General features: G+C 36.2%; 1 protein-coding gene across 2 annotated transcripts in view; it reads left to right on the forward strand.

Moving 5' to 3' along the window:
- The window catches only part of ATRNL1 (attractin like 1), a 788,891-nt gene that overhangs the window by 168,059 nt on the left and 593,500 nt on the right, over positions 1–27,332 (forward strand). For both annotated transcript variants that reach the window (XM_040486565.1, XM_040486566.1), the window contains exons 16-18: positions 1,639–1,852; positions 4,346–4,534; positions 16,212–16,430. In XM_040486565.1, coding sequence (XP_040342499.1) covers positions 1,639–1,852; positions 4,346–4,534; positions 16,212–16,430 — 622 coding nt within the window. The remainder of the gene's footprint in view (positions 1–1,638; positions 1,853–4,345; positions 4,535–16,211; positions 16,431–27,332) is intronic.

The raw sequence follows: 27,332 nt of genomic DNA on the forward strand, positions 1-27,332 counted from the left end.
AGTACAATCATTAATCTGAAATATCTATGCTGGATTGACTCCTGCTGTTATTATCAAGAACTGTAAAACTGTCATAGCTTTTTTGTTATCAAAATATCTTTCAGAATAATGTGTGAAATCTATGGTGATCGCAAGACAAAGTAGCATGTGTATTTTTATAATTGGAAACATTTATTAAACACTATCTCTGTCTGAGCAATTGGATGGTGGAAAATAACCATACCTGTTCTGATGAACTTTGGTTAACAGAATTTATTGGCTACCTACTATGTGTGGAGTACTCTACTAGGTGGTATGAGATCGACTGTCATAATGAATATGCATAGGATATTTTAATTGTATCTGAGAAATAATTTGTTGAGTATTTACTATGTGAAATTTATTATGTTTATACACTTTGAAAGTTTCTAGGTCTGTAGCTATCTTTATAAGTTCTCTAGGACCATTTATACAGCATATTTAGAGTAAACACAAGAGATATCTATATATTTATATCAATCTATATCTATATATCTACATCTTATTTGTATATTGTTAAACACTCAAATGCAGATACATATTTTTATCTACCCTGACAGTGCACAGTGTAAAAAGGATGATGTGGAGTTTTGAAGTCACCTCACACTGTAATATAATATTATTAACTTAGTAACTTAGAAAATAAATATATTATGTATATTAAGGTATAAGTGTTTAGGAATAATGTCAGCAAGATGACAGAATGGAAATTCCCAGCACTTGTTCCCCCATAGAACATTGGTTGGAACCATTCATATACAAAAATACCTTTACAAGAACTAGGGAATCTAGGTAAGAGATTCTAGCACCTGGGAGAAGCACAGAAATCAGAAAGGACAGTTTCACATTACCTTCATCATCCCACCCCCAAGCCTATGCAGGGCAGTGAAGCATGGTGAGAGATAACTTCTGCAAAGGGGAAGGAGAGTGAAGTGAGCACATGACTGTGCTGCTGACCCTAGCTCCAAGTCTGCTGTAGTGAACCCCAGTGCCTGGTTGCTTCCTACTGACCCATAACTTCATCTAAAATTACATGAAAGTCCTGATGTGCCAGTAGAATCTAAGTCAGGAGAGAGGCGTTATTCTTCTGAGTTCTTTTGTGAACATGTTATGAAGTTTCCACTCACCTCTACATATAGTTTGTTAGTTTTGTTTCCTGTTTTCTCACTGTGCATGTAATGGCAACTTCGCTTTAGATTCTTACCTCCATGACTGATTAAATTGGCCAACAGTAGGAGCAGTAATGGCAGCAGTAGCAGTAACAGCAGTAGCTGCAGCAGTATGTTAACTTTGTAGTGATCTTGCCTTATCAGGTAGGTATTTATATCAGATACGTATTTTTTCATTTTGTAGAAGAGGAAACTGAGGTTCACAAGGGCTAAATAATTGACCCCAGTCATGTAGCTTGAGCACAAAATCTATGTTTTAAAAATGGGGTTCTTTCTGTATATCATTCTCCAAAATGTGCTGGAATTGTTAATTACCCCTGGTCATTAGAAAAGCAGTTCTATATGTTTTTAGATGTAATTTTTAGTGATGATGAACCATCATTGCTGAGGAAAATGGTGGCATTTTTATATGCAACTTGTTTTTTAATGTTCTTTTTGTTGTTGTTTACAGAAAGTATCACCTTGGGTAGGCTTGCGCAAGATCAATATATCCTACTGGGGATGGGAAGACATGTCTCCTTTTACAAATACAACATTACAGTGGCTTCCTGGTGAACCAAATGATTCTGGGTTCTGTGCCTATCTAGAAAAGGCTGCAGTGGCAGGCCTAAAAGCTAATCCTTGTACATCTATGGCAGATGGCCTTGTTTGTGAAAAGCCTGTTGGTAAGTGGTAAACTAATATTTCTTTAAAAATATTATGTTTCTAACTCCTCTTCCATGTGTGATAGCCTAGAGGCCTGAAGTAACTTTCACCATCTTTAATTTTTTTTAATGTTTACTTATTTTTGAGAAGGGGAGGGGTAGAGAGAGGGAGACAGAGGATCTGAGCCTAAAGTGGGGCTTGTACTTATGAACTGTGAGATCATGACCTGTGAGCCCAGTTGGACACTTAATCGACTGAGCCACCCAGTTGCCCCTCACCATCTTTTTATGATGTTGATTTCCTGATTTTTCGGTAAATTTTATCTTGATCCACGTTCCCCATATAGTCTTAGTGACCTCAGCATTAACTGGTGGAAATAACAAAATTTTATTATTTTATACAATTTTTATTTCTTGGTTGAAATAGGGAGATTATGAATTTATGGTTATAGTTACTTGCAGTCTAGTAAGAATCTATTATAATTTTGTTTATGTCTATTATAATAATAGTGTTTGGAAGAAAGTTTTGTTTTTAAGAATAACAACTATTTCAAATTATTTTCATCTTACAGATCTATTTCATTTGGCAAGTAAAAAGGAACTTTTCTGTTATATGGGTTTTTTTTTTTTTTGCATTATATGTCATTTTGTGGTGATTGACCTTTAATTTTTTTTATATTGGCTATGGAATTCAAACTCCAAACCTGTACTAATTGTGTTATAAGTTTTTATTTGGTTTATTAGCCAGTATAAAATGCTAGAAGTGTACATTATTTTTTTCTTATTTTAATTCCAGTTAGTTAACGTGCAGTATTACATTAGTTTCAAATGTACAATATAGTGATTCAATAGTTCCATACATCACCCTGTGCTCATCACAAGTGCGCTCCTTAATCCCCATCAACTATTGAACCCATCCCCCACCCCCATTTCCTCTGGTAACCATCCATTTGTTCTCTATAATTAAAGACTGTTTTTTGATTTGCATCTCTCTCTCTCTTTCTCCCTTTGCTTATTTGTTTTGTTTCTTAAATTCTACATCTGAGTGAAATCATATATTATTTGTCATGGAATGGATTTTTGTTAAGTGAGAAAGGAATATTGTTTTTTCTTTTTAAATATTTTTATTGTGGGGGCGCCTGGGTGGCTCAGTCGGTTAAGCGCCGACTTCGGCTCAGGTCATGATCTCGTGGTCTGTGAGTTCGAGCCCCGCGTCGGGCTCTGTGCTGACAGCTCAGAGCCTGGAGCCTGTTTCAGATTCTGTGTCTCCCTCTCTCTGACCCTCCCCTGTTCATGCTCTGTCTCTCCCTGTCTCAAAAATAAATAAAACGTTAAAAAAAATTTATAAATATTTTTATTGTGTAAAATATACATAACATAAAATTTACCATTTTTATCATTTTTAAATGTAGAGTTCAGTGTTGGTAAGTGCCTCAGTTAACACCAAGCATCTCCAGAACTTTCTCATCTTCCCAAACTCCATATCTATTAAAAAATACCTCTCTGTACCTCCCTCCCTCAGCCCCTGACAACCACCTTCTGTTTTCTGTTTCTATGAGTTTGACTAATCTAGGTACCTCATATAAGTGGAATCATAAAGTGTATGAACTTTTATGGCTAGCTTACGTTCCTTAGCATAATGTCTTCAAGGTTCATCCATATTGTAGCATATGTTAGAATTTCATTCCATTTTTAGGGCGAATAATTATCCATTATATGTACATACAAATTTTGTTTATTCATTCATCTGTCAGCATAAACTTGAGTTACTTTTACTTTTGCTGTTGTGAGTACTGATGCTGTGGATATGGGTGTTCACATATCTTTTCCAGTTCCAGTTTCACATCTTTTGGGCATATAGCCAGAAGTGGAATTGCTATATCATATGGTAATTCTGTGCTTAATTTTTTGAGGAATTGCCATACCATTTGTCATAAAAGTTGTATCATTTTAACATTCCCACCAGCAATGTACAGGCTTCTAGTTCCTTCACATTCTTGGTAATATTAAAAAAATATTTATCCTAATAGGTATATTGTATTTCATGTAAAGATTTTATAGTATATTGTTTTATTTTAATTGTTTGTTTATATCAGAGACATGTTCACTGACAGGGCATTTGTTTTGATAAGATATGAAATGTTTATGGAAAAAATTGTAACAAGAAAGTAAGTAATGATAGTGTATGTTGTGTTTAGCCAAAGCTAGAAAACCAGGTCATGTGCTACATTTCTGTTTATAAGGTTTTAAATTATCTAATTTTATGTACTTAATAAAGGATTGAAATTTCCCAAAGAACTACAGTGTTCAAATTCGATAATAAATTTACTAAGTAGATGAGATGACATCTCATCTTTATTTTCATTCACCTTATCATGTATTTTTGGCTATAATTTTTATCCCACACTTGGCTTACTTGAAACATTCCCTAAACAGCAAAACAAATGAAACCCATCTACTTGTGTTAAAATACAGTTAACAAATAAACTAATTATATTTGCTGATTTATTCCAGTTAGTCCAAATCAAAATGCAAGGCCATGCAAAAAGCCGTGTTCTCTAAGGACGTCCTGCTCCAACTGTACAAGCAATGGCATGGAGTGTATGTGGTGCAGTAGCACGAGACGATGTGTTGACTCCAATGCTTATATCATTTCTTTCCCATACGGACAGTGTCTGGAGTGGCAAACTGCCACCTGCTCTCGTAAGTATTTATCCAGAGTGACTTTTTCATTTAAAGGCATCATAAATTGAACATTTGAAGAAGTTTTCGAAAGATGCGAAAAAAGTGTTACAGTTAACTGTTTTCAAACCTATTGGTGGTCTAAACCCCACACTTAAGTTATACTGTCATTTTGAAATCTGCTGATTATTTTATCCTATATATTTACATTTTGCCTTGTTTGTGGTCTCCCTAACTCTGAGTCTGTGTTGCAGATAGCGTAACACTTCTCGGAAGTTCTTGCTACTTCAAGGATCACATACTGCTTTGTTGTGCTTCTGTAGTGTTCGTTAATCTAGTACAGTTCCCATGGCTTACACGACTGTGATAGTTTTAAAGAATCTATAGCAGTTGTTTTGTAAGTGGCCCAACTTGGATTTGTCTAATTCTTTTCTCGTGATAAGATTTAAGTTAAGCATTTTTTGGCGAGAATATCAAGCATACTACGAGAGGTAGTACATCTACTATAAATGAAGGATGCAGTCTTGGCGTCACATGGAGAGTCATGTCAGCAGGGCAGTGCTGGACTTGTTGTAGGTTTACTTCAGGAGAAGATCTTGCCCCTTGCTGGTCTCATGTTTTGTAAGGACTGTAGGGGGAGGATGCACTTGACTGAATGTATGATATGGGTACTGTATGGTTATGAGCGGCCTTTCTTGCAAAGACAAAATTTCATCAGGATGCTGCTGCCAAGGGGATTGCACAACATTATTGATAGCACTTGGTGTCCTTCTAGGCATCTGAGGTCACATGCAACTTTTGTTTTTTTTTTTTTTTTTTTTTTTGGCTTGGGAAGATGTAGAAGCTACTGGTCTCAGCTCTTTGCTAGCAAAAAATATGGTTTATCTTTCCACAGTCTACCTCTGAAACTGGAGCTCATCAAAAAATGCCTTTCCAACAGGGACATGAATTGATTAGTCTGTTCAGATTTGTAATAAGAAGATAGGAAGGATTATTTTTACTTCCATTGCTTCCACCTGCTTTTCAATGTTGAATCCATTCATTCATGCCCTACTAATTGGGGTCTGTACCTCCTGTGACTGATCCAGACTTTATAATTTTTTTCGAGAATAATATGCTCTGCAGGTGCCCACGAGTCCCCATTCCACAACCACAGTTAGTTGCAGAATCACCTTAAACAAGTTGGAGTTCAAGTGTATATTCATCCGGAAATCCTTTATTTAAAAAAATCAATGAATGTAAGAGCTGGTTCTTTGAAAGAATTAACCAAATTGATAAACCCCTAGCCAGACATCTCAAAAAGAAAAGAGAAGGGACCCAAATAGATAAAATCACAAATGAAAGAGGAGAGATCAAAATCAACACCACAGAAATATAAACAGTTATAAGCAAATATTACAAAAAATTACATGCCAACAAACTGGGCAATTTGGAAGAAATGGATAAATTCCTAGAAACACACAGTACTAAAACTGAAACCGGAAAAATAGAAAACTGGAACAGACCCATAACCAGCAAAGAAATTGCATCAGTAATCAAAAATCTCCCAATAAACAAGGGTCATGGACCAGATGGCTTCAGAGGGAAAGTCTAGCAAACATTTAAAGGGGAGTTAATACCTATTCTTCTCAAACTGTTCCAAAACATAGAAATAGAAGGAAGACTTCCAAACTCATTCTACGAAGCCAACATTACCTTGATTCCAAACCAGACAAAGATCTCACTACAAAGAATTAAAGGCCAATATCCCTGATGAATATTGATGCAAAATTCTCAACAAGCTATTAGCAAATCAAATTCAACAGTACCTTAAAAGAATTATTCACCATGATCAAGTGAAATTCATTCTTAGGCTGCACAGGTGGTTCAATATTCACAAATAAATCAACATGACACATCACATTAATAAAAGAAAGGTTAAGAACCATATGATCCTCTCAATAGATGCAGAAAAAGCCTTTGATAACGTATAGCATCTAATTTTGATAAAAATCCTCAACAAAGTAGGGAGAGGTAGAATATACCTCAACATCATAAAGGCCATATATGAATTATAATATTCTCAGTGGGGAAAAACTGAGAGCCTTTCCCTATGGTCAGGAACAAGACAAGGATGTCCACTCTCACCGTTACTATTTAACATAGTACTGGAAGTCTTAGCCTTGGAATTTAGACAACAAAAAGAAATAAAGGCATCCAAATTGGCCAAGAAGAAGTCCGACTTTCACTATTTGCAGAGGACATGATGCTATATGTAGAAAACCCAAAAGATTGCACCCAAATATGGCTAAAACTAATAAGTGAATCCAGCAGTCGCAGGATATAAAATCAAAAGCAAAAATCTGTTGCATTTGTGTATACTAATAATGAAGCAGCAGAAAAAGAAATCAAGGAATCAGTTCCATTTGTACTTGTACCAAAAACAATAAGATACCTAGGAATAAACCTAACTAAGGAGGTAAAAGATCTATACTCTGAAAAGTATAGAACACTTATGGAAGAAATTGAGAGGGTACTAAGAAATCGAAAAGCATTCCATGCTCACGGACTAGAAGAACAGACATTGTTAAAATGTCTGTACTACCCAAAGCAATCTACACATTTAATCCAATCCCTATCAAAATACCAACGGCATTTTCCACAGAGCTAGAGTAAACAGTCTTAAAATATGTACACTACATAAAAGACTATAAAAGACCCCAAATAGCCAAAGTAGTCCTGAAAAAAAAAAAAAAAAAAAGAAAACTAGAGGGATCATGAATCTGGATTTCAAGCTGTGTTACAAAGCTGTAGTCATGAAGACAATGTGGTATTGGCACAAAAATAGACACATAGAGGGGCTCCTGGGTGGCTCAGTCGGTTAAGCATCTGACTTCATCTCAGGTCATGATCTTGCATTTTGTGGGTTCAAGCCCTGTGTCGGGCTCTGTGCTGACAGCTCAGTGCCTGGAGCCTGTTTCAGATTCTGTCTCTCCCTATGTCTCTGCCCCTCCCCTGCTCATGCTCTGTCTCTCTCTCTCTCTCAAAAACAAAATAAACATTAAAAAAATAAAAAAAAAAAGGCACATAGATCAATGGAACAGAATAGAAAACCCAGAGATGGACCCACAACGTTATGGTTAACTAATCTTCAACAAAGCAGGAAAGAATATCCAATGGAAAAAAGATCTTCTCTTCAACAAATTGTGTTGGAAAAACTGGATCACTCTCTTACACTATTCACAAAGATAAATTCAATATGGATGAAAGACTTAAATGTGAGACAGGAAGCCATAAAAATCCTAGATGAGAACACAGGCAGAAACCTCTTTGACCATGATTGGAGCAACTTCTTACTTAGACATGTCACTGAAGGCAAGGGAAACAAAAGACATGAACTATTGGGACTTCATCAAGATAAGAAGCTTCTACACAGCAAAGGAAACAATAAAACTAAAAGGCAGCCTAGAGAATGGTAGAAGATATTTGCAAATGACATATCTGATAATTTAGGATTAGTACTCCAAATCTATAAAGAACTTCTTAAACTCAACATCCAAAAAACAAATAACTCAGTTAAGAAATGGGCAGAAGACATGAAGAGACACTTTTCCAAAGAAGACGGCCAACAGACACATGGCCAACATCCAGATGGTCAACAGACACATGAAAAGATGCTCAACATCACTCATCGTTAGAGAAATACAAATCAAAACCATAGATACCACCTCACACCTGGTAGAACGGCTAAAATTAGCAATACAAAAAACAACAGGTGTTGGCAAGGATGCAGAGAAAGGAGAGTTCTCCTGCACTGTAGTTGGGAATGCAAACTGGTATACCTATTCTGGAGAACAGTATGGAGGTTCCTCAAAAAAACTACGAACAGGACTTCCCTATGGTCCAGCAATTGTACTCTTAGGTATTTACCCAAAGGATACAAAAATACAGATTCAAAGGGGGTACATGCAACCCAATGTTTACAGCAGCATTATCAACAATAGCCAAGTTATGGAGATCCCAAATGTCCACTGACTATGAATGGATAAAGAAGTTTGTGTGTGTGTGTGTGTGTGTGTGTGTGTGTGTGTGTGTGTGTGTGTATGTATATTCCTGTGTGTGTGTGTGTGTGTGTGTATATATATTATATATATATATATATATATATTTCATTCTTCTTGATTACTGAGTAATATTCCTGTGTGTGTGTGTGTGTGTGTGTATATATATAACATATATATATATACAAGATCAAGAAGAATGAAATCTTGCCATTTGCAATGATGTAGATGGGGCTAGAATGTATTATGCTAAGCGAAATAAGTCAGTCAGAGAAAGACAAATAGCATATGATTTCATTCATATGTGGAATTTAATAAACAAATGAATATATGGGAAGGGGGTGGAGAGAAGAGAGGGAAACAAACCACGAGGGCCTCTTAATTATAGAGAACAAACTATGGGTTGAAGGAGGGAGGTGAGTGGGAGATGGATTAGATGGGTGAGAGGTACCAAGGAGTGCACTTGTGGTGATGAGCACTGGGTGTGGTACGAAAGTGGTAAATCACTGAATTTTACTCCTGAAACCAATACTGCATCGTATGTTAACTAATATTTAAATTAAAAAAAAGGAAAAAATCTAAGTTGTCTTCTTTGCTCACAAATCTTTCTTGTATTCCATATCTTCTTTCTCATTTATTTACCTTTTGGAGAACAGTCTTCAGTAATTCTTTCCAAATAAATTTATGGCTAGTAATGTTTTTGAGTGTTTTCATGTCTAAAGTGTATTTTTTATGTTCATGTGAATGATAAAGTGGCTGGATATGTAGTTCTAAGTAATTCTTTCCTTAGACCTTGTAGCATTTGGTGTTGTGAGTGAGAATTCTCATGTGAATTTGATTTTCATTAATTTTTGGAGCCTCTTTTTAAAGAAATTCTTTGAGAAATATAAGATTTTAAGATTTTTTTCTCTTTATCCTTGGCATTCCAAATTTTACAACTCATTTCAATTCAGTTTTCCATTAATTGAGTTGGATTTTAAAAATAGATTCCCATTGGCTCTTTGAATCTGATGAGTACTTTCTTTATGTGCTAAAAATGGTTTTTAATCATTAGATTGTTTTTTTCCTATTTACTCTTTTTAGAAATCTTAAAACAGTTGTTGGAATTTCTAGATAAATCTCAGTATGTCTTAAATTCACTTGTTTTTTCCATCTCTTTGTTTGTTATGATTCAGATTCTTCTTCCTGGTTTTTTCTTTGGGGATTTGTATTTATTTAAAGTAATGCTTTTGAGAACCTTGTAGTTCCACTATAAAAACTGTAACTGCATTTTTTGAGAAGGTAAATAGAACATGATTAACTACTTAAACACAGGTAATGAATTGCACCTTCACCACTGATGAACTTGATTACAATAACTGCTGTTGGTAGGGTTGTCCGCTAGGGGTGTTAGATCAGTTGTCAAGTTCTGCTTTTATATCTTTTGTTTTTGACTCTTTGTTTTCTTGATTTTGATTTGTTGAGAATTTTATTTTCAACTTTTTGTACTTGTTCTTGAGCAGTCTAGCCTGCTGGAATTTTCTTTTCCTTGGGTCTTGTCTTTCACTGTTGGGTCTGTTGTCAGCCTTGCCTTCTCTTTGGCCATCCGAAACCCATTTGTGCAGCTGATGTCCAGTAACAGTTATGTTTGTTCCACAGCCCTGTAAATTATATGCCCTTTATTCATGTGGGAAGAAGGGCATTGTACTTTGCTTCAAGGAGACTCTGTATCTTTTGGACGTTGTAGTAATCTACTCCTTGTGAGAAACAAACTCCTTCTCTATTATGTCTTTCTTTTCCCTGGTTTTAACCAGCAGACATTTAATGAGCAATGAGGAAATGCCAGGAAATAAAATAGAGATTGGGAATACAGATCCTTGCTCAAAATCTGAGTGCTAAAAGTAGCTGAGTGTTACTGTTTTGCAAATATGTCAGCTTATGGGCAATGTTTTTGTCATATTTTTACATTTAACTTTATATCTTTTTAGTATTATATGTAATGGATTTATATTATTGTTTTTTTAGTACATTTGTCTAGTCCTTCACTAAACATTTAACAGTAGTAAAAGCATTCTTATAGTTATAAATAAAACTATATTAGAAATGGTATAAATTTTATGTTGCTCTCAGAAATTTGTTTCAGTGGTATTTGAGGTTTCCTAGTAAATGGAACTTGAAGGAAACTCTTCTTTGCTAATGAGAAACAAATATGGGTTTTATAATATTCCCTAGTGTTTTTCAGTTATAATATTGTCATATTATTACTTAAAATTCACAATTTGAAGAAAGAAATATGTGTCTTCAGACACATTTTGCCTAATGTTTTCTGAGAAAGCTTTGTTAATAACTGCAATTATTAATAATTTATATGTTTATCTTAAAATATTTGTTATTCTATTTGTGAAAATGAACTTCAAGGAGATTATTTAAAGCAATAATAGAAGATTTAGTTCTTAATATATAAATGTTCAAATAAAATGTAATTAAATTGATACAGTGAAAATGGAATAATAGGAAACATGAGAATATAGTACACATCTGACAAATCTGTATTTCTTTCAGTATTTGGCAGGTTTATATACATGTTCAATTTAAACATTTTTTTTTTTCATGGAAGCTAGGGAAAGTAATCTTTTAAAAATTGATTACAATTTATTTTTTAGATCAGTTTTAGGTTCACAGAAATTTTGACAGGAAGATATAGAGAGTTCCCATATGTCCTCTGCCCCCACATGTGCTTAATTCCCCCACTGACAACATCCCCCACCAGAGCGGTACATTTGCTACAGGTGATGAGCCTACATTGGCACATCACTGTTGCTCAAAGTCCAGAGTTTACATTAGGCTCCATTCTTGGTGTGCTACATTCTGTGGGGTTTGACAGTTGTAGAATGGCATGTATCCATCACTATAGTATCATATACAGCAGTTTCACTGCCTAAAAATCTTCTGAGCTCTGCCTAGTCATCCTTATGTCTACCCTAACACCTGGAAATCACTAATATTTTACTGTCCCCATAGTTTTGCTTTTTCCAGAATGTCATATGGTTGGAATCATGCAGTATGTAGCTTCTCAGATTAGTTCCTTTCACTTAGTAATATGCATTTAAATTTCCTTCTTGTCTTTTCATGGCTTGATAGCTTATTGACTAGTATTCATTGTCTGGTTGTACCACAGTTTGTCTACTCACTACTAAAAGAAATCTTGGTTGCTTTTGGAAAGTTTTGACAATTGTGAACAAAGCTACAATAAACATCCATGTGCAGGTTTTGATGTGGACATAAATTTTCAGTTCATTTGGGTAAATATCGGAAAAGTGTTATTGCTGAACTGTATGTTAAAATGTTTAGTTTTGTAAGAAACCATCAAACTGACTTTCAAAGGGGTTGTATTTTGCATTCCCACCAGCAATGGATGTTTCTGTTCCTTTGCATTCTACATATTTACCAGCATTTGGTGTTGTCAGTGTTTTGGATTTTGGCCATTCTAATAGGTATGCAGTGGTATCTCGTTGTTTTAGTTTGCATTTCTCTTGACATATGATGTGGAGCATTTTTTCATTCTTGCCTCTGTATCTTTGGTGAGGTGTCTGTTTAGGTCTTTTGTCCATTTTCAACTTGGGTTGTTTATTTTCTTATTATTGAGTTTTAAGAGTTCTTTGTGTATTTTAGATAACAGTCCTTTATTAGATGTGTCTTTTCTAAATATTTTCTTACAGTGTATAGCTTGTACTTTCATTCTCTTGACAATATCTTTGCAAAGCAGAAATTTTAAATTTGAGTTTAAATTTTAATGGAGTCTAGTTTATCAATTTTTTTTTCATGGATTGTGCCTTTGGTGTCATAACTAAAATATCACCAAACTCAAGGTCATCTTGATCTTGTATATTATTTCTGGGAGGTTTATAGTTTTGCTTACGATACTCATCTGTTCTTGCATAATGGATACTTTATCCATTAGAACCTTTAGCATATTAATCATAGTTGTTTTAAATTCCTGGCCTGATAATTCCAATATTCCTGCCATTTCTGATCTGATGCTTGTTCTGTCTTCTCACATTTTTGTTTTAATGTTTATTTATTTTTGAGAAAGAGAGCATGAGCAGGGTAGGGGCAGAGAGAGAGAGGGAGACACAGAATCCAAAGCAGACTCCAGGCTCCGAGCCGTCGGCACAGAATCCTATGTGGGGCTCGAACCCATAGTTGTGAGATCATGACTTGAGTCGAAGTCGGACGTTTAACTGACTAAGTCATGAAGACACCCCTTCACATTGTTTTTTTTTCTTTTGGTATGCTTGTAATTTTTTTCTTGATAGCCAGATATGATTTATGGGTAGAAGAAACTGCTGTAAATGGATAGGTTTTTAGCATTGCAGTTGTAGAGTATGGAAGGAGCAGAAGTGTTCTATATATGATTAGGTCTTAGTTTTCTTGTGAAATTGTGCCTCATATTGTGGACTTCACCAGTGCATCTCAGTTTTTTCCCCTTTCTCAGGTGGCACATGATGGTCAGAGGGAGCTGTATTTGTGTATCTCTTTTCCCACGTGCAAGGCCAGAGCAGGCTAGAGTTGGATATTTCTCTTTAACAGGTCAGTTAGGCTCTGGTAAAAACCTCAGTAGTTTAGGCTCTGTTACATAGTTTTTCCTGGCCTTGTTAAGAAGAACAGAAAACGCTGGCATATTTCAAAATATCTTCGCCTGCTGGAAGCAGAAGAAGGTTTTTCTTTGATGTTCACTGGGAGCTCTTGGAGGTAAAACTCACAGAAGTGTGTGAATGCCCCATGACTGGGTCCTTCTGGGAATTTTAACTCTCAGAGTTGCCCACAGTGAGCTTCCGTAGTTCCTTCCCCTGGCACTGTTCCCGTAGAAGTTTCAAATTTGTTATATTACAATTCTCTGTATCCTCCTCTCTGTCTCTCCAATTTTCCGCAGTGATTTTCCCTGTGACCTCCTCTGACAGATCTAAGACGAGTTGTTGACTTTTCATTTTGTGCTGCTTTTTACTTTTTGTTTGGATGGAGTGGTAACTTCTGAATCCATGACATGCAGGATCAGAAACCAGAAGTCTCCAGTAATCATCTGATGGCATAATTTCTTACAGATTGATTTTTAAAATTCTTACACATTTCAAAAACCATATTGAATGTTTTACAACTTAATTTTTCAAAAAGCCCAAAATAAATAAAATAAAAATGATTGGGGCGCCTGGCTGGCACAGTCGGTTAAGCGTCCGACTTCAGCCAGGTCACGATCTTGCGGTCCATGGGTTCGAGCCCCGCGTCAGGCTCTGGGCTGATGGCTCGGAGCCTGGCGCCTGTTTCCGATTCTGTGTCTCCCTCTCTCTCTGCCCCTCCCCCGTTCATGCTCTGTCTCTCTCTGTCCCAAAAATAAATAAAAATGTTGAAAAAAAAATTAAAAAAAATAAAAAATAAAAATGATTGCTCTAATTACTTGTAGTTTACACACAGTCTCGCTACTATTCATAACTTAGAAAAATAGCATAGCCTACAAAATCTTTCGTGTATTATTGTCTAAAAAACATTAGTTTTTGTCAGTATTTGAATCATTATTAAATACTAGAGATGGATTTTCCTGTTAATCTTTCAGCAATGCCCGTTGCTTTGTTGTACTCTTGAGTAAAAGGAAAACCGACATTACCTTATGCACTAGTTTCATATGTAAAATAAAATCTAACAGAATAAAATGTTGCTCTGAGCATGACATTTTGTAACCTGTTATTAAAGCCTAAAATCAAATAAATAAACGGAATTAGAAGATTACTAGTTTGTCAATCAGCCAGTGCAAGAAACTGAGCCTTCTTTCATCTAAGATTTCCCCAGCTGTTTGGAAAGCATTAACAGGAATGCTTGAGAATAGTTTAGATTTACTTTGTGTGTAATGCTTCTTCAAGCCATTTTGTTGGTTATATACCCTTGAAAAGAGAGTCCTAAAATAAAATTTACTTTCCATAGACCATAAATATAAAACTAGATTTATTCTGGGTGAAACCTAGTAGAGATCTACTTCAAATCATCACATGATAGTAAATAATTGGAATGTCAAGATAACATACCCAATTTTATATTTTTCATTATTTCCTATTGGTTTTGTAGCAACTTTATATAAGACAATTAGAAACCAGAAGACAATGAGAATAACCCAGTCAACAATACTGTGGGGTAGCTACAATTATATTTCATATTTCAACGCATGAAAGCTAAAGGGGTATGGTACTATATGAAATGTTCAGTTATCTAAGGATCTTTAAGTGATGTACCATTTCGCATTGTGTGTTGCCGAAAAAAATGTAAATTTTAAAAGGAAGCATGTTCATGCTAATGGATTATTTGTTTACAAAAATAACATTATCCAGTTGTAGTCAATGGTTCAGTGTTCTTCCTTTTTAAATTATTATTAAAGAAATGGAGGAGACAGTACTTATTTTCCAATCTGAAATGCTCAGCATGCCAAAAATTCTTAATAACAAATCATATTATAATTGATGAATTCTTTAACCAATATTCTATTATCCCTACGCAGTTCACTGTATTGAGTTCCTGATGTTCACTGAGAAGCTTGTGCCTTTCTTGTTTGCAGCAATCTGAGGAACATTTTTCGTTTCCAGTAATAACAAAACACTGAGTGGAAATTAAGTTATTACCACCTTAACAATGGAATTTGGTTTATGAGAAATTACCACTTCCCCCCTCTAGTTTTTTTCTAGCATGTGGCTAGAAGAAACATCATTCATGATGTCTTGTACCTCTGTCACCGTCGTCTATAGGTAAATAATTCCCAGGACAAAGAATGCCTTTTCTAGCAAAATGTCAATAAAAGTAATGAAAGAAAGTCTCAGCCCAATATAGGATACTCTGTGAATTAAAATTTTAAAACATCACATAGTAGCTATGGTATATATAATGGCAAACTATAATATGTTCATCCTTGGAAAAGATATCACAATATTCATAACATTGCTGAATATTATAGATTATTCATAATTTAAACAAAAAGTTTGAGCTTCAGCTCAACCTTTGAATCTTGGAGGGATATTCTGCAGCCCTGAAAATCAGTAAAGCCTTTGCTTGTTGCCTGGCTGAGGTAGGGATCTGGTGGCCATGTTCCCATCCAGTTTGACTCTTTAGGTGAGATTGATTAGGTAAATGCTAGTATCTTGGACCCTTGGGAAGAACATCGTCAGTGAAAGGCAGTACAAATGGGGCTCAGCTATCTCAGGGAATGGGCAGGCAGCCTTTGCACTGGACAGTCACAGGCAGATGCAGAGTTTTTCCTTGAAGGCCTTTACTAGGCACAACAAGAACAGCTAACATGGCTCTACATCACAGACAATGGCAAATGTGGTCTGTAGGCCCCTGGATCCGCTTTGAGGCAAAGTTCTCAGGAATCTTGAAGTGCTGACTTCATTTTTCTCCATGTCATGGTTACCACACACCCTTTTTCACCTATTTGTTCATTTATCTCCTCTTTGTTCATGATGTATGTTTTATTTGCTTTAAGTAACTGCTGACTCTTTGGTATTATTACAAAAAGTGTTTACATTAGCTACAGACAACTTTTTATATTCTTTATTTCAGATCATACTTATTTTTCCATTAGCTTAAAATTCTATTTGAATATAAAGTCATATAACATATTTGTTAATGTTCCTGTCATGCAGCTCAAAATTGTTCCGGATTGAGAACCTGTGGGCATTGTTTGGAGCAGCCTGGATGTGGCTGGTGCAATGATCCTAGTAACACAGGAAGAGGACACTGCATTGAAGGATCTTCGCGAGGACCAATGAAGCTTGTTGGAATGCACAGTAGTGAGATGGTTCTTGATTCCAGTCTTTGTCCTAAAGAAAAGAACTATGAGTGGTCCTTTATCCAGTGTCCAGGTAATAAAAATGTGATCAGTATAATTTCAGTTTGGAAACCAAGAATGATTTTGTCTTTCTTATAGTAAATACTTAGAAAAACATAATGGGACTCAAATTTCACCGATAAAAAAATATTCTTCCCTATATCCATCGCTGTTGTGTAGATGGCATTCTACACACTATGTTTGGCACAATATATTTGGCTTCATATGAAAACTGGACTCATGCCCGTTTTCTACCTTGTAGTATATAGTCTTTTATTGTTCATAGTTTTACGGTATGTTAGAATTCAGAGGCAACGCAGAAGATCCAGGCAAACTTTGTGCTAAGTGTGAGAATGTTTTAAATAACATTTGTGATGGAATCAGCTGGCCTCATTATGAATACCATACGATTTTGAAAGTTAATAGTTTTCAGGTTTTTTTTCCATAGGAAGTCTCTTATGCTAAATAAAAACAACCTTCTTGAAAGATTACTTATTCAATATATTTTTATTGAGTGCCTACTATGTTCCAAGGGGCATTTTAAGTGCTACAGACACAATTATTAACAAATTAGACTAAAATTATTCCATTCACAGAGCCTAGTTGAAATTAATAAAATTAATTCTATACACATGCATATATGAGGTTAAGTGCTGTTAAATAAATAAAATGCTATTAACTAAAGTAAGGAAGGGGAATAAGGCTTGCAATTTAAGAAGGTGGTGAGAGAAGAGCTCACTGAGAAGTAGCAATAAATACTTCATATAGATGAGAGAATGAGTCATAGGGATATCTGGGGAAAGTGTCTTAGAACAGGTGACATCGTAACACAAGGATAAGAGAAATAGTTTATTTGGGAAGTGAACCTAGGAAGCACAGTTTAGGGAAGGGAGAGTTTTAAAGAAGGGAGAAAACCCAATAATACTGATAATACTAATAATGCCAATAATTACTAATCCGGATACTATACTCGGAAATTTGGACTCACACCCACTAGGGACCTATGAGGACCATGTAGAATGCTCCTCAGAGTTAACCTGCTGAGGGACTGGAAGGTGGTGCACTTATCTGTGGCTTCTCATCCTTCATTGGTTGGGTGATGCCTTTGGAGGTACTGTGCTTCGGAGCTGTGCCAACAGTCTGGTTACTAGCTTGCCCTGGCTAGTGAAAAGTAGAGATATTGCAGAACTTGCTTTAGGTGAGTCACCGACAGTGTGCTGTACTGAAACCAGATGGACTGAGGGAATGTGGTGCAGAGTGCAACAATACCTGCTGCATAAACTTTGAAATATATGAAAAGCAAAAAAGAACAAATATTGGTTTGTAAAACAACATGATTAAATCTTAAATGCTTTTTGCTTAGTGAAAGAAACCAGACCCAAAGGCTACAAGTTGTGTAATTTCATTTATAAAATGATCTGGAACAGGCAGAACTGTGGGGATGGAAAACAGATCAGTTATTTGCCAGAAGTAGTAAAGGTAAGGATTAATTTCAAGGGGGCCTCAAAGTGGAGTTTTTGTGTTATAGAACTGTTCTTTCTGACACTGTGTAGGTTGATACATGAATCCATGCATTTGTCAAAACCCATGTTTTACACCACAAAGAGTGAACTTTCCTGAATGCAAATTAAAAAGAAAAGTCACCTAGAATGTCAGGAGACCCTAGGGTGTAAAGTAAAATTGTGACAAGTAAATTTAACTGTATTACAAAAGCCATAACATCATCAAAAATAGGAAAAAAAAAGGGCTGGCCTCAGTAACTTTGGAAAACAGTGTTTTGACTTAATACCATAAAGCTAAAGAAAAAAAAAAACTACATAAAATTGTGATCTGGTTAGTAAATTTGCTTATCATGTGGTATGGGTTAACAATTCTAACAATACTTTATGTGTTTACTAGGTTTGGAAAATAATTTGTATTTTAATGTAAGCCAAGTTTTCCACTGTCAGAAAAAGAAATTAAAAATAAGCAAGGAGTGAAGACTACAAAGAACCCTGTGGTATTGGATTAGGGTCTGAGCTAACAGCATGAATTCATGTTTATTTTAATATATACACAAAGAGGTACATATATACACACACACAAAGAGGTAAATATAGATATATGTGTGTATACATAGTTTAGGGTATACATGTATTTTCTAGTTCTGTTTGTCAAGACAGTCTAGAAGCCATGACATCCCAGAAGCAAAAACACATATAGTGCCTATATCTTGGTTTTTAAATACTGTTTTCCAGTAAGAGACTCTTAAAAACTGAGAACAAACTGAGGGTTGATGGGTGGTGGGAGGGTGGGGAGGGTGGGTGGTGGGTATTGAGGAGGGCACCTGTTGGGATGAGCACTGGGTGTTGTATGGAAACCAATTTGACAGTAAATTTCATATTAAAAAAATTAAAAAAACCCTGAATATAAATAAATAAATACTGTTTTCCAATGAGAGGAACCAGGGCTCTATGGAGAAATGGTTAATTCTAGGGCCTGGATTGGGAGAATACATGATGATCCTGGAGCATTGTTTGGTGCCCCAAAGTAAGAAAGAGCTTAAAAAAAAAAAGAAGAGGGGATCATGATCATGCCAAAGAGACACAGTACCAACCTAAAAGAATTCTCAGGGGAATGAAGTTTGAACAAAAAGTAATGATTGTATTGGGTTACAACTCAACAGAATAATATCCATGAATCTAAACTGATGTAAATTGATTTAATAAGTAATAAATGGGTGAAAATGAACACAATTCCTTACAGAAGAATTATAAATAATAAATGTAGAAGGAGTGAGAAAAATTAAAAAAAAAATCACTATTAGAAACCCCCAGTAATACTAGCTGTAAGATAATCCACTTATGTTGAAATTTGGGAGTAAAACGATACGGAGAAACAGGGTATTTGTGTTTGAAGCTTTAAAGCTTTGGTAGTCACTTCTCGTTTTGTTTTGTTTTTCATAGTGTTTCACGTTTTTATTTAAATTGTAGTTAGCTAACATACAGGGTAATATTTGTTTCAGGAACAGAATTTAATGATTCATCCCCTACACACAAGAACAGTGTTCATTCTAACAAGTGCCCTCTCTAATGCCCATTCAGCCACCCACCACCCTCCATCAAACCTCAGTTTGTTCTCTATCTTTAAGTGTCTCTTATGGTTTGCCTCCCTCTATGTTTTTATTTTATTTTATTTTTTCTTCCCTTCCCCTTCTATTTTGTTTCTTAAATTCCACATATGAGTGAAATCATGATCTTTGTCTTTCTCTGATTGACTTATTTCACTTAGCATAATACACTCTAGCTCCATCCATGTCATTGCAAATGGCAAGATTTCATTCTTTTTGGTGCCTGAGTGATATTCTATTGTGAGTGTGTGTGTGTGTGTGTGTGTATTACATCTTTATCCATTCATCAGTCAGTGGACATTTGGGCTCTTTCCATAGTTAGGCTATTGTTGATAGTGCTGTTATAAATATCTGGGTACATGTGCCCCTTTGTTTTTTTTTTTTTAATTTTTTTTTTCAACGTTTATTTATTTTTGGGACAGAGAGAGATGGAGCATGAATGGGGGAGGGGCAGAGAGAGAGGGAGACACAGAATCGGAAACAGGCTCCAGGCTCCGAGACATCAGCCCAGAGCCTGACGCGGGGCTCGAACTCACGGACCGCGAGATCGTGACCTGGCTGAAGTCGGACGCTTAACCGACTGCGCCACCCAGGCGCCCCGACATGTGCCCCTTTGAATCAATATTTTTGTTTCCTTTGGATAAATACTTAGTAGTACAGTTGCTGGGTCACAAAGTAGTTCTATTTTTAACTTTTTGAGGAACGTCCATACTGTTTTCCAGAGAGGCTGCATCAGTTTGCATTCCCAAAAACAGTGTAAGAGGGTTCCCCTTTCTCCTCATCCTTGCCAACGTCTGTTGTTTCTGGCGTTGTTAATTTTAGCCATTCTGACAGGGATGAGGTGGTATTTCATTGTGATTTTGATTTGTATTTCTCCGATGACGAGTGATTTGAGCATTTTTGCATGTGTCTATTAGCCATCTGTATGTCTTCTTTGGAAAAGTATCTATTCATGTCCTCTGCCCATTTCTTCGCTGGATTATTTGTTTCTTGGGTGTTGAGTTTGTAAGTTCTTTATAGATTTTGGATACTAATCCTTTATCTGATATATCATTTGAAAGTTTCTTTTCCCCTTCCATTGGTTGCCTTTTAGTTTTGTTTATTGTTTCCTTCTCTGTAAAGAACCTTTTTTATCTTGAAATCCCAGTAGTTTGCCTTTGCTTTTGTTTTCCTTGTCTCTGGAAACATGTCTAGTAAGAAGTTGCTATGGCTGTCTAGTACTGTGTTAAATAACGCTGAGAGTTGACATCCCCGTCTTGTTCCTGACCTTAGAGGAAAAGCTCTCCGTTTCTCCTCATTCAGCATATTAGCTATGGGACTTTAATATATGGTCTTTAATGATATTGAGGTATGTACCCTCGATCCCTACTTTGTTGAGGATTTTTGTCAAAATTGGAAAGTGTACTTTGTCAAATTCTTTTCCTGCATTTATTGAAAGGATCATATGGTTCTGATCCTTTCTTTTATTATGTGGTGTATCACATTGGTTGATTTATGAATATTGAACCATCCCTGCAGCACAGGCATAAAATCCTATTTGATTGTGGTGAATAATTCTTTTAAGGTACTGTTGGATATGATTTGCTAGTATGTTGTTGAGAATTTTTGCATCCATGTTTATCAGGTCTATTGGCCTGTAATTCTCCTTTTTAGTGGGGTCTTTGTCTGGTTTTGGAATCAAGATAGTGCTGGCCTCGAGAATGAGTTGGGAAGTTTCCTTCCATTGCTATTATTTGGAACAGTTTGTTAAGAATAGGTATTAACTCTTCTGTAAATGTTTGGTAAAATTCGCCTAGGAAGACATCTGGCCCTGGACTTTTGTCTATTGGGAGATTTTTGATTATTCAGTTTGTTTGCTGATTATTGGTCTGCTCCAGTTTTGGTAGTTTATATGTTGTTTCTAGGAATTTATCAATTTCTTCAAGATTACCCAATTTGTTACCATATAATTTTTCATAAATTACCTTATGTGTTTATATTTCTGTGGTTTTGGTTTTGATCTCTCCTCTCATTCGTGATTTTATCTATTTGGGTTCTTTCTCTTTTTTTTTGATAAGTCTGGCTAGAGGTTTGCCAATTTCATTAATTCTTTCAAAGAACCAACTTGTACTTTCATTGATCTGTTTTTTTTTGTTTTGTTTTTATTTTGTTTCTATCTCATTTATTCTATATCTTTATTATTTTCTGTATCTTTATTGTTTCCCTTCTTCTGCTGGCTTTAGGCTTCATTTGCTGTTCTCTTTATAGCTCCTTTAGGTGTAAAGTTAGGTTGTATAGTTGAGATTTTTCTTTTTGAAGTAGTGCTGTATGCTATATACTTCCCTCTTATGGCTGCCTTTGCTGCATCCCAAAGGTTTTGAACCATCGTGTTTTCATTTGTTTCCATTTCTTAAAAGTTTCTTCTATAATTTCCTGGTTAACCCATTCGTTCTTTAGTATGATGTTCTTTAACCTCCATTTATTTGAGGGCTTTCCAATTTTTTTTTTTTGTGGTTGACTTCAAGTTTCATAGCGTTGTGGTGTAAAAATATGCATGGTATGATCTCAGTCTTTTTGTATTTTTTGAGGCCTGATTTGTGACCCAGTATGTGATCTGTTCTGGACAGGGTCCCATGTGCACTCAAAAAATGCATATTCTGCTGCTTTAGGATGAGATGTCCTGAATATATCTGTTAAGTCCATCTGGTCCAGGGTGTCATTGAAAGCCATTGTTTCCTTGTTGATTTTCTGCTTAGATAATGTCCATTGCTGTTTGTGTGGTGTTAAAGCCCCCACCTATTATTGTACTATTATCAGTGAATTTCTTAATGTTTTTCATTAATTTATATATTTGGGTGCTATCAAGTTGGGGGCATATATATTTACAATTATTAGGTCTTCTTGTTGGATAGATCCTTTATTATTATATAGTGCCCTTTTTCATCTCTTGTTACAGTCTTTGGTTTGAAATCTAGATAGTCATATAAATATGGCTATAATTTCTTAACTACTTCTGTGGAAATTATTATGTTAAACTGGCATCTATGAGAATTCTCTATACTGTCTAGATCATTAAAATTCTTTGCATAATATGATAAGTGTGTAGAAACTCATAAATAATTTGTTGTCCTACCAAAGTGAAATTGACTTAGAGCTAAATAGCAGGAGTATAAATAGGAATTTCTATATATTTAGAAATTAAGGAATCTGTTCTAATAACCCATGGGTCCTAGATAACATAATAAAAATTAAAAAAATATTTTGGATTGAGTGATAATTAAAATGATGTAATATATTAAAATTCTGTGCCATGCAGCTGAAGCAGTGCTTACCAAGAAATTGGTAGTTTTAAATGCTCACATCACAAAAGATGAAAGGCTGAATACTGTGATGTAAGTATCCATATCAAAGGTTAGGAAAATCATAAAATTAAAGCCAAATAAAATAGATGGAGTGAAATTAAAAAATAAAGGCTGGAATGGAATAAATAATAAAGATAAAAGTTGCCCTTTCCTTAAGGTCATCCCTCTGCAGAGTTTCTCCTTAACTTGCTGTGGGTAGCATTTGGACTTTGTCTAGTGTATGGTGAGTTTTAACTAGGTGTGCTTTGGTCTGCTTGTTAAAAGGGCCCTGATCTTATTTCCACCAGAGCTGAAGCATTGTAGCACTGTATGGTCAGTACACTTGGTGCATGTGGGAATGTTTTGGTCTTGGCCAGGGCCCTGATGCTCTGAGTCTCAGGCACACTCGCCCTTTAGTAAAGAAGCACCTGCAGAGCATGGTGGGGCGGGCTAAGTGTAAGCGGCTCAGCCCTCCACTGAGGGTGCTGTGCAGCTCACTGACATCTGTTCTTGCTGATGGGCAGGGGAGAAGAAAGGCACCAGCCCTCTCTCTCATACCTGGATAGAGGAGTTTGCGCCTGCTGCTGTCTGGGGAGCCCTCACAGAAGAGGAAAGAATCTCCCCTCCTGTGCCCCAGGCTTTTGTCAGATCCCTGCCTTCACCCTGTCTGCGTCCCACCTGTTTGCTCGCCTGGCCACACAGTGCACCTGTGTTTTATCTCAGGCACGCCAGCTGAGTTTCAAAACTCCACACTTTAGGGATCCAGCACAGTGCCGACTCGGGCTGATCCTGGGGGAGGGTTTGTCCCAGATGGGAGTTGCACGAATGCACAGGAGCTTGGAGTTTAGAGTAAGGTGCAGCAAAGATCAAGCATCCAGTTTAGCTGCCCTCAGCAAGCATCTCTGCCCCTATGGTAAAGAAGAGAATAGTGCAGTGGGAGCCTGCTGACTCTCTTGTTTCCCCAGAGGTAGTGCCACCTCTCCCAGTTGAACTCCAGTAAGAGGAACTGTGTCTCCCAATGTGGCCCAGGGAATCCTCAGATCATGCTGTCTGCTCCTGGGCCTCTCCCCTCCTTCTCCATGGGAATACTGCTGCGCCTGCGGGGCTCCACACCAGCCATGGTGCAGTCTTCTAAAACTTCAGTCTTTGAGCTCTGCTGGTTGTAAAAACTCACAATAATCATCCCCTCTCATTTTCCCAGTCAGTGCTTTTTGGGAAGTGTTCTTGTGATCCTCTGTGTACTGTGCGTTCTCTCTCTCTCTCTCTCTCTCTCTCTCTCTCTTTCCCCTTTCTCTGTGATCTGGACTACTTCCCTTCCACAGCACCCATGACTCTGTTCTCCCCAAAATCACATGTCTATACCTCCTACCTTCCACAATGTGACCTCCTCTCTCCCTCTCCTGGCTGTCTGGTTTGTTCTCTCAGTCTTTAGATCGATTTCTTGGGTGTTCAGAGTGATTTAATGTTTATCTAGCTGTATTTGAGGGACGAAGCAAGCATAGGGTTCTACAACTACTCTGCCATGGTAATCCCTTCTTAAGTGTGCCATGGTAGTCACTTCTTAAACAGGATACAGGACTCAAAAGATTAACCAAAGAGGGAAATAAGATAAATTGTACTGTATTAAGAAATTCCATTCATAATAAAACCTTTAGAAATTGAGGAATGGAAGCCTCTGAATTGAAGTTATTTATAAGTCTAATTATCTAATAAAACCTCTTATCTCAAATTGAGATTTATTATAAATCAGTAACAAAAAGAAACAGTACAAACAAAAAATGGGCAAGATAGTTGAACATCACAAAAGAGGATATTTAAAACACCAATAAACAATGGGAAAGGTGTTTAACCTTTTTGGTCTTGAGGGGAATTCAAATGAAAACCACAAAATGATACCACTAATTATCCACCAGAATGTATAAAATAAAAAATATATATAATTTTAATTGTTAACAATGATATAGAACAAATGGAAATCTTATATACTGCTTTTTGAAAGTCTAAATGGCATAACACTTGGAAAACACTTTGGAAATATCTGTCAAAGCTGAATAAATGCATTCCCAATGAATCAAGGATTCTGTGTGTAGGCCAGTGGCTGGTAAACTATAGTTTACCAAATTTACCAAAGTTTACCAAAGTTTACCAACTACTGCCAAATTTAGCCTGTGGCTTGTTTCTACATAGCCTGTGAACAAGAATGATTTCACCTTTATAAAAGGTTGAAAAAGAGAAGGAGACTGAGGAAGAGGAAGTAAGTAAGTAATGAAGGAATGTAGGAAGGGAAGAAACAAAAGAAAGAAGGGATGAATCTCTGCCAGAGTCTATATGTGCCCACACTGTCTAAAATACTATTTGGGGGGCGCCTGGGTGGCGCAGTCGGTTAAGCGTCCGACTTCAGCCAGGTCACGATCTCGCGGTCCGTGAGTTCGAGCCCCGCGTCAGGCTCTGGGCTGATGGCTCGGAGCCTGGAGCCTGTTTCCGATTCTGTGTCTCCCTCTCTCTCTGCTCCTCCCCTGTTCATGCTCTGTCTCTCTCTGTCCCAAAAATAAAAAATGTTGATAAAATACTATTTGGTCCTTTACAGAAAATGTTTGCTGACCCCTGGTTTAGGCTCAGTAGCCCAATATAAAGTAAATGTTCACTTGCAAGACACTCATAGGAATGTTCACACAGCATAGTTTTAATAGTTCCAACCTGGAACTCATCCAAATGTTCATCAGCAGCTGTATGAATAAAGAAATTGATATTATGCACAATGGAGCATACAGCATGAGAATGATTTACGTGTAATCACATGGGACACTATGGCGGCTCTCACATATATGGTGTGGCGAGAAAGAAGCCAGACACAAAACAAGACACTCTATCTTAGTTTATGTAACATTCAACAAGAGGCAAAGTTATTTTATGAGAGATCAGGGAAGTGGTTACTTTTGGGGACAGCAGCGAGTGACTTGAAGGAGGCACTAAGGAATTATTTTATTTCTAGAAAATTTTCTTGGATTATAGTTTTAAATATTCTCCATTTTTTAAGATTATTTATGTATTTTGAGAGAGGAAGAGAGCACACATGAGTGTGTGAATAGGGGAGGGGCAGAGAGAGAAGAAGGGAGAGAATCCTAAACAGCCTCTGTGCTCAGTTCAGATCCCAACTGTGGGCCTTATCCCAAGACTGTGAGATCATGACCTAAGCTAAAATCAAGAGTTCGCTGCCCATCTGACTGAGCCATGCAGGTGTCCAGTTCTTCATTTCTGACCCTCTTAATTTCTCTCTCAATCACCTTTTCACTTTCTTGGTTGTTTTCTGACTTGCTCTAATGCCTCTTTAAATTGTCAAGAGAGTCTGTTTTCCCCTGGGCATCTTATAATTCAGTGCCTACTTCTGAGTTTGTTTGCTTTTATTCTTTTCCTTAGTTGAGTCAACTCTTATTTCATTTCTTCCTTCTTTATGTCCATGTCAATTCTTCATTGAATTTCTGATTTAAGGTAGTTTTTGCTACTCTTCAAATAAATGCTGGTTTGACTATATTTATTCTGTTTGGAGAGCTGTCATGGTTTCCTGGTTCCTGGTTATATTTTTCAGGAGAATTTTCAGTAGTTAATGTATTGGATCTGGTTTTCTGATTTTTGTTTTGTTTTCTGTGTTTTTAATAATAACTGCGTAGATTCATTAATATTTTCTTCATTTTTCTGGCATTGGCATAGTTTATAAGATTTCTAGTTTTATGGAGCTTTCTTCTGTTAGAAAAGCAAAGTTTTGGTGGCCAAGGTAAGAATTGTATGTCCTGAATTTGTGGCCTTTTTTGTCTTGAAAGAAGTTAACTTTTCCACTTTATTTATCCCTTAACCACTGGTTGCCAAAAGACACATCTTTTATTTACTACCCTTTTTCTCCCCGAAGTTATACTCAAGACTCCTACTTCAAATTATCCCTGCTTTTTAAGTACTTTTTTTTTTTAAGATTTTTTTTCTTTTAAGTAATCTCTACACACAATGTGGGGCTTTAACCTATATCTCTTAGATCAAGAGTTGCACATTCTACCAACTGAGCGAGCCAAGTGTCCCTGGGTCCTTTTGTATGTATGGTGCTCATTTAGAGTGACACTGTCTTGGTATTTTCATACTTAGGATAGACTTAATCTTTCCAAGGGAGATTTTATATCAACTTTAAACTTGTTTCAAGCTTCCATCTTCTCTCTTCTTTTTTATCTTGGTGAGTACTTTCTCACCACAAAATCTTGCAATGGGATGGGAGCATATGAGATTGCTTCCATGGATTTTTTTTTCTATTGTCAGATTATGATGAAGGTGTAATTTTTGGATTTTTTTTTCTCTGCTTGTACTTTTTTTTTTTTTTTCTGAAGGATGTATTAGGAGACGTAGACTTAGGCAGCCTTCATTGTTTTCAGTTACCAAAAGTTCTACATTGTTTCTTCATGGTGGATAAAATGGAATTTTATACACAGAATTTTCTAATGATTTTGCAATTTTATAGAAATGCATT

Source organism: Herpailurus yagouaroundi, unplaced genomic scaffold (assembly GCF_014898765.1).
Source record: "Herpailurus yagouaroundi ecotype Mexico unplaced genomic scaffold, PumYag 163, whole genome shotgun sequence".
In the NCBI taxonomy this organism is placed as follows: Eukaryota; Metazoa; Chordata; class Mammalia; order Carnivora; family Felidae; genus Herpailurus; species Herpailurus yagouaroundi.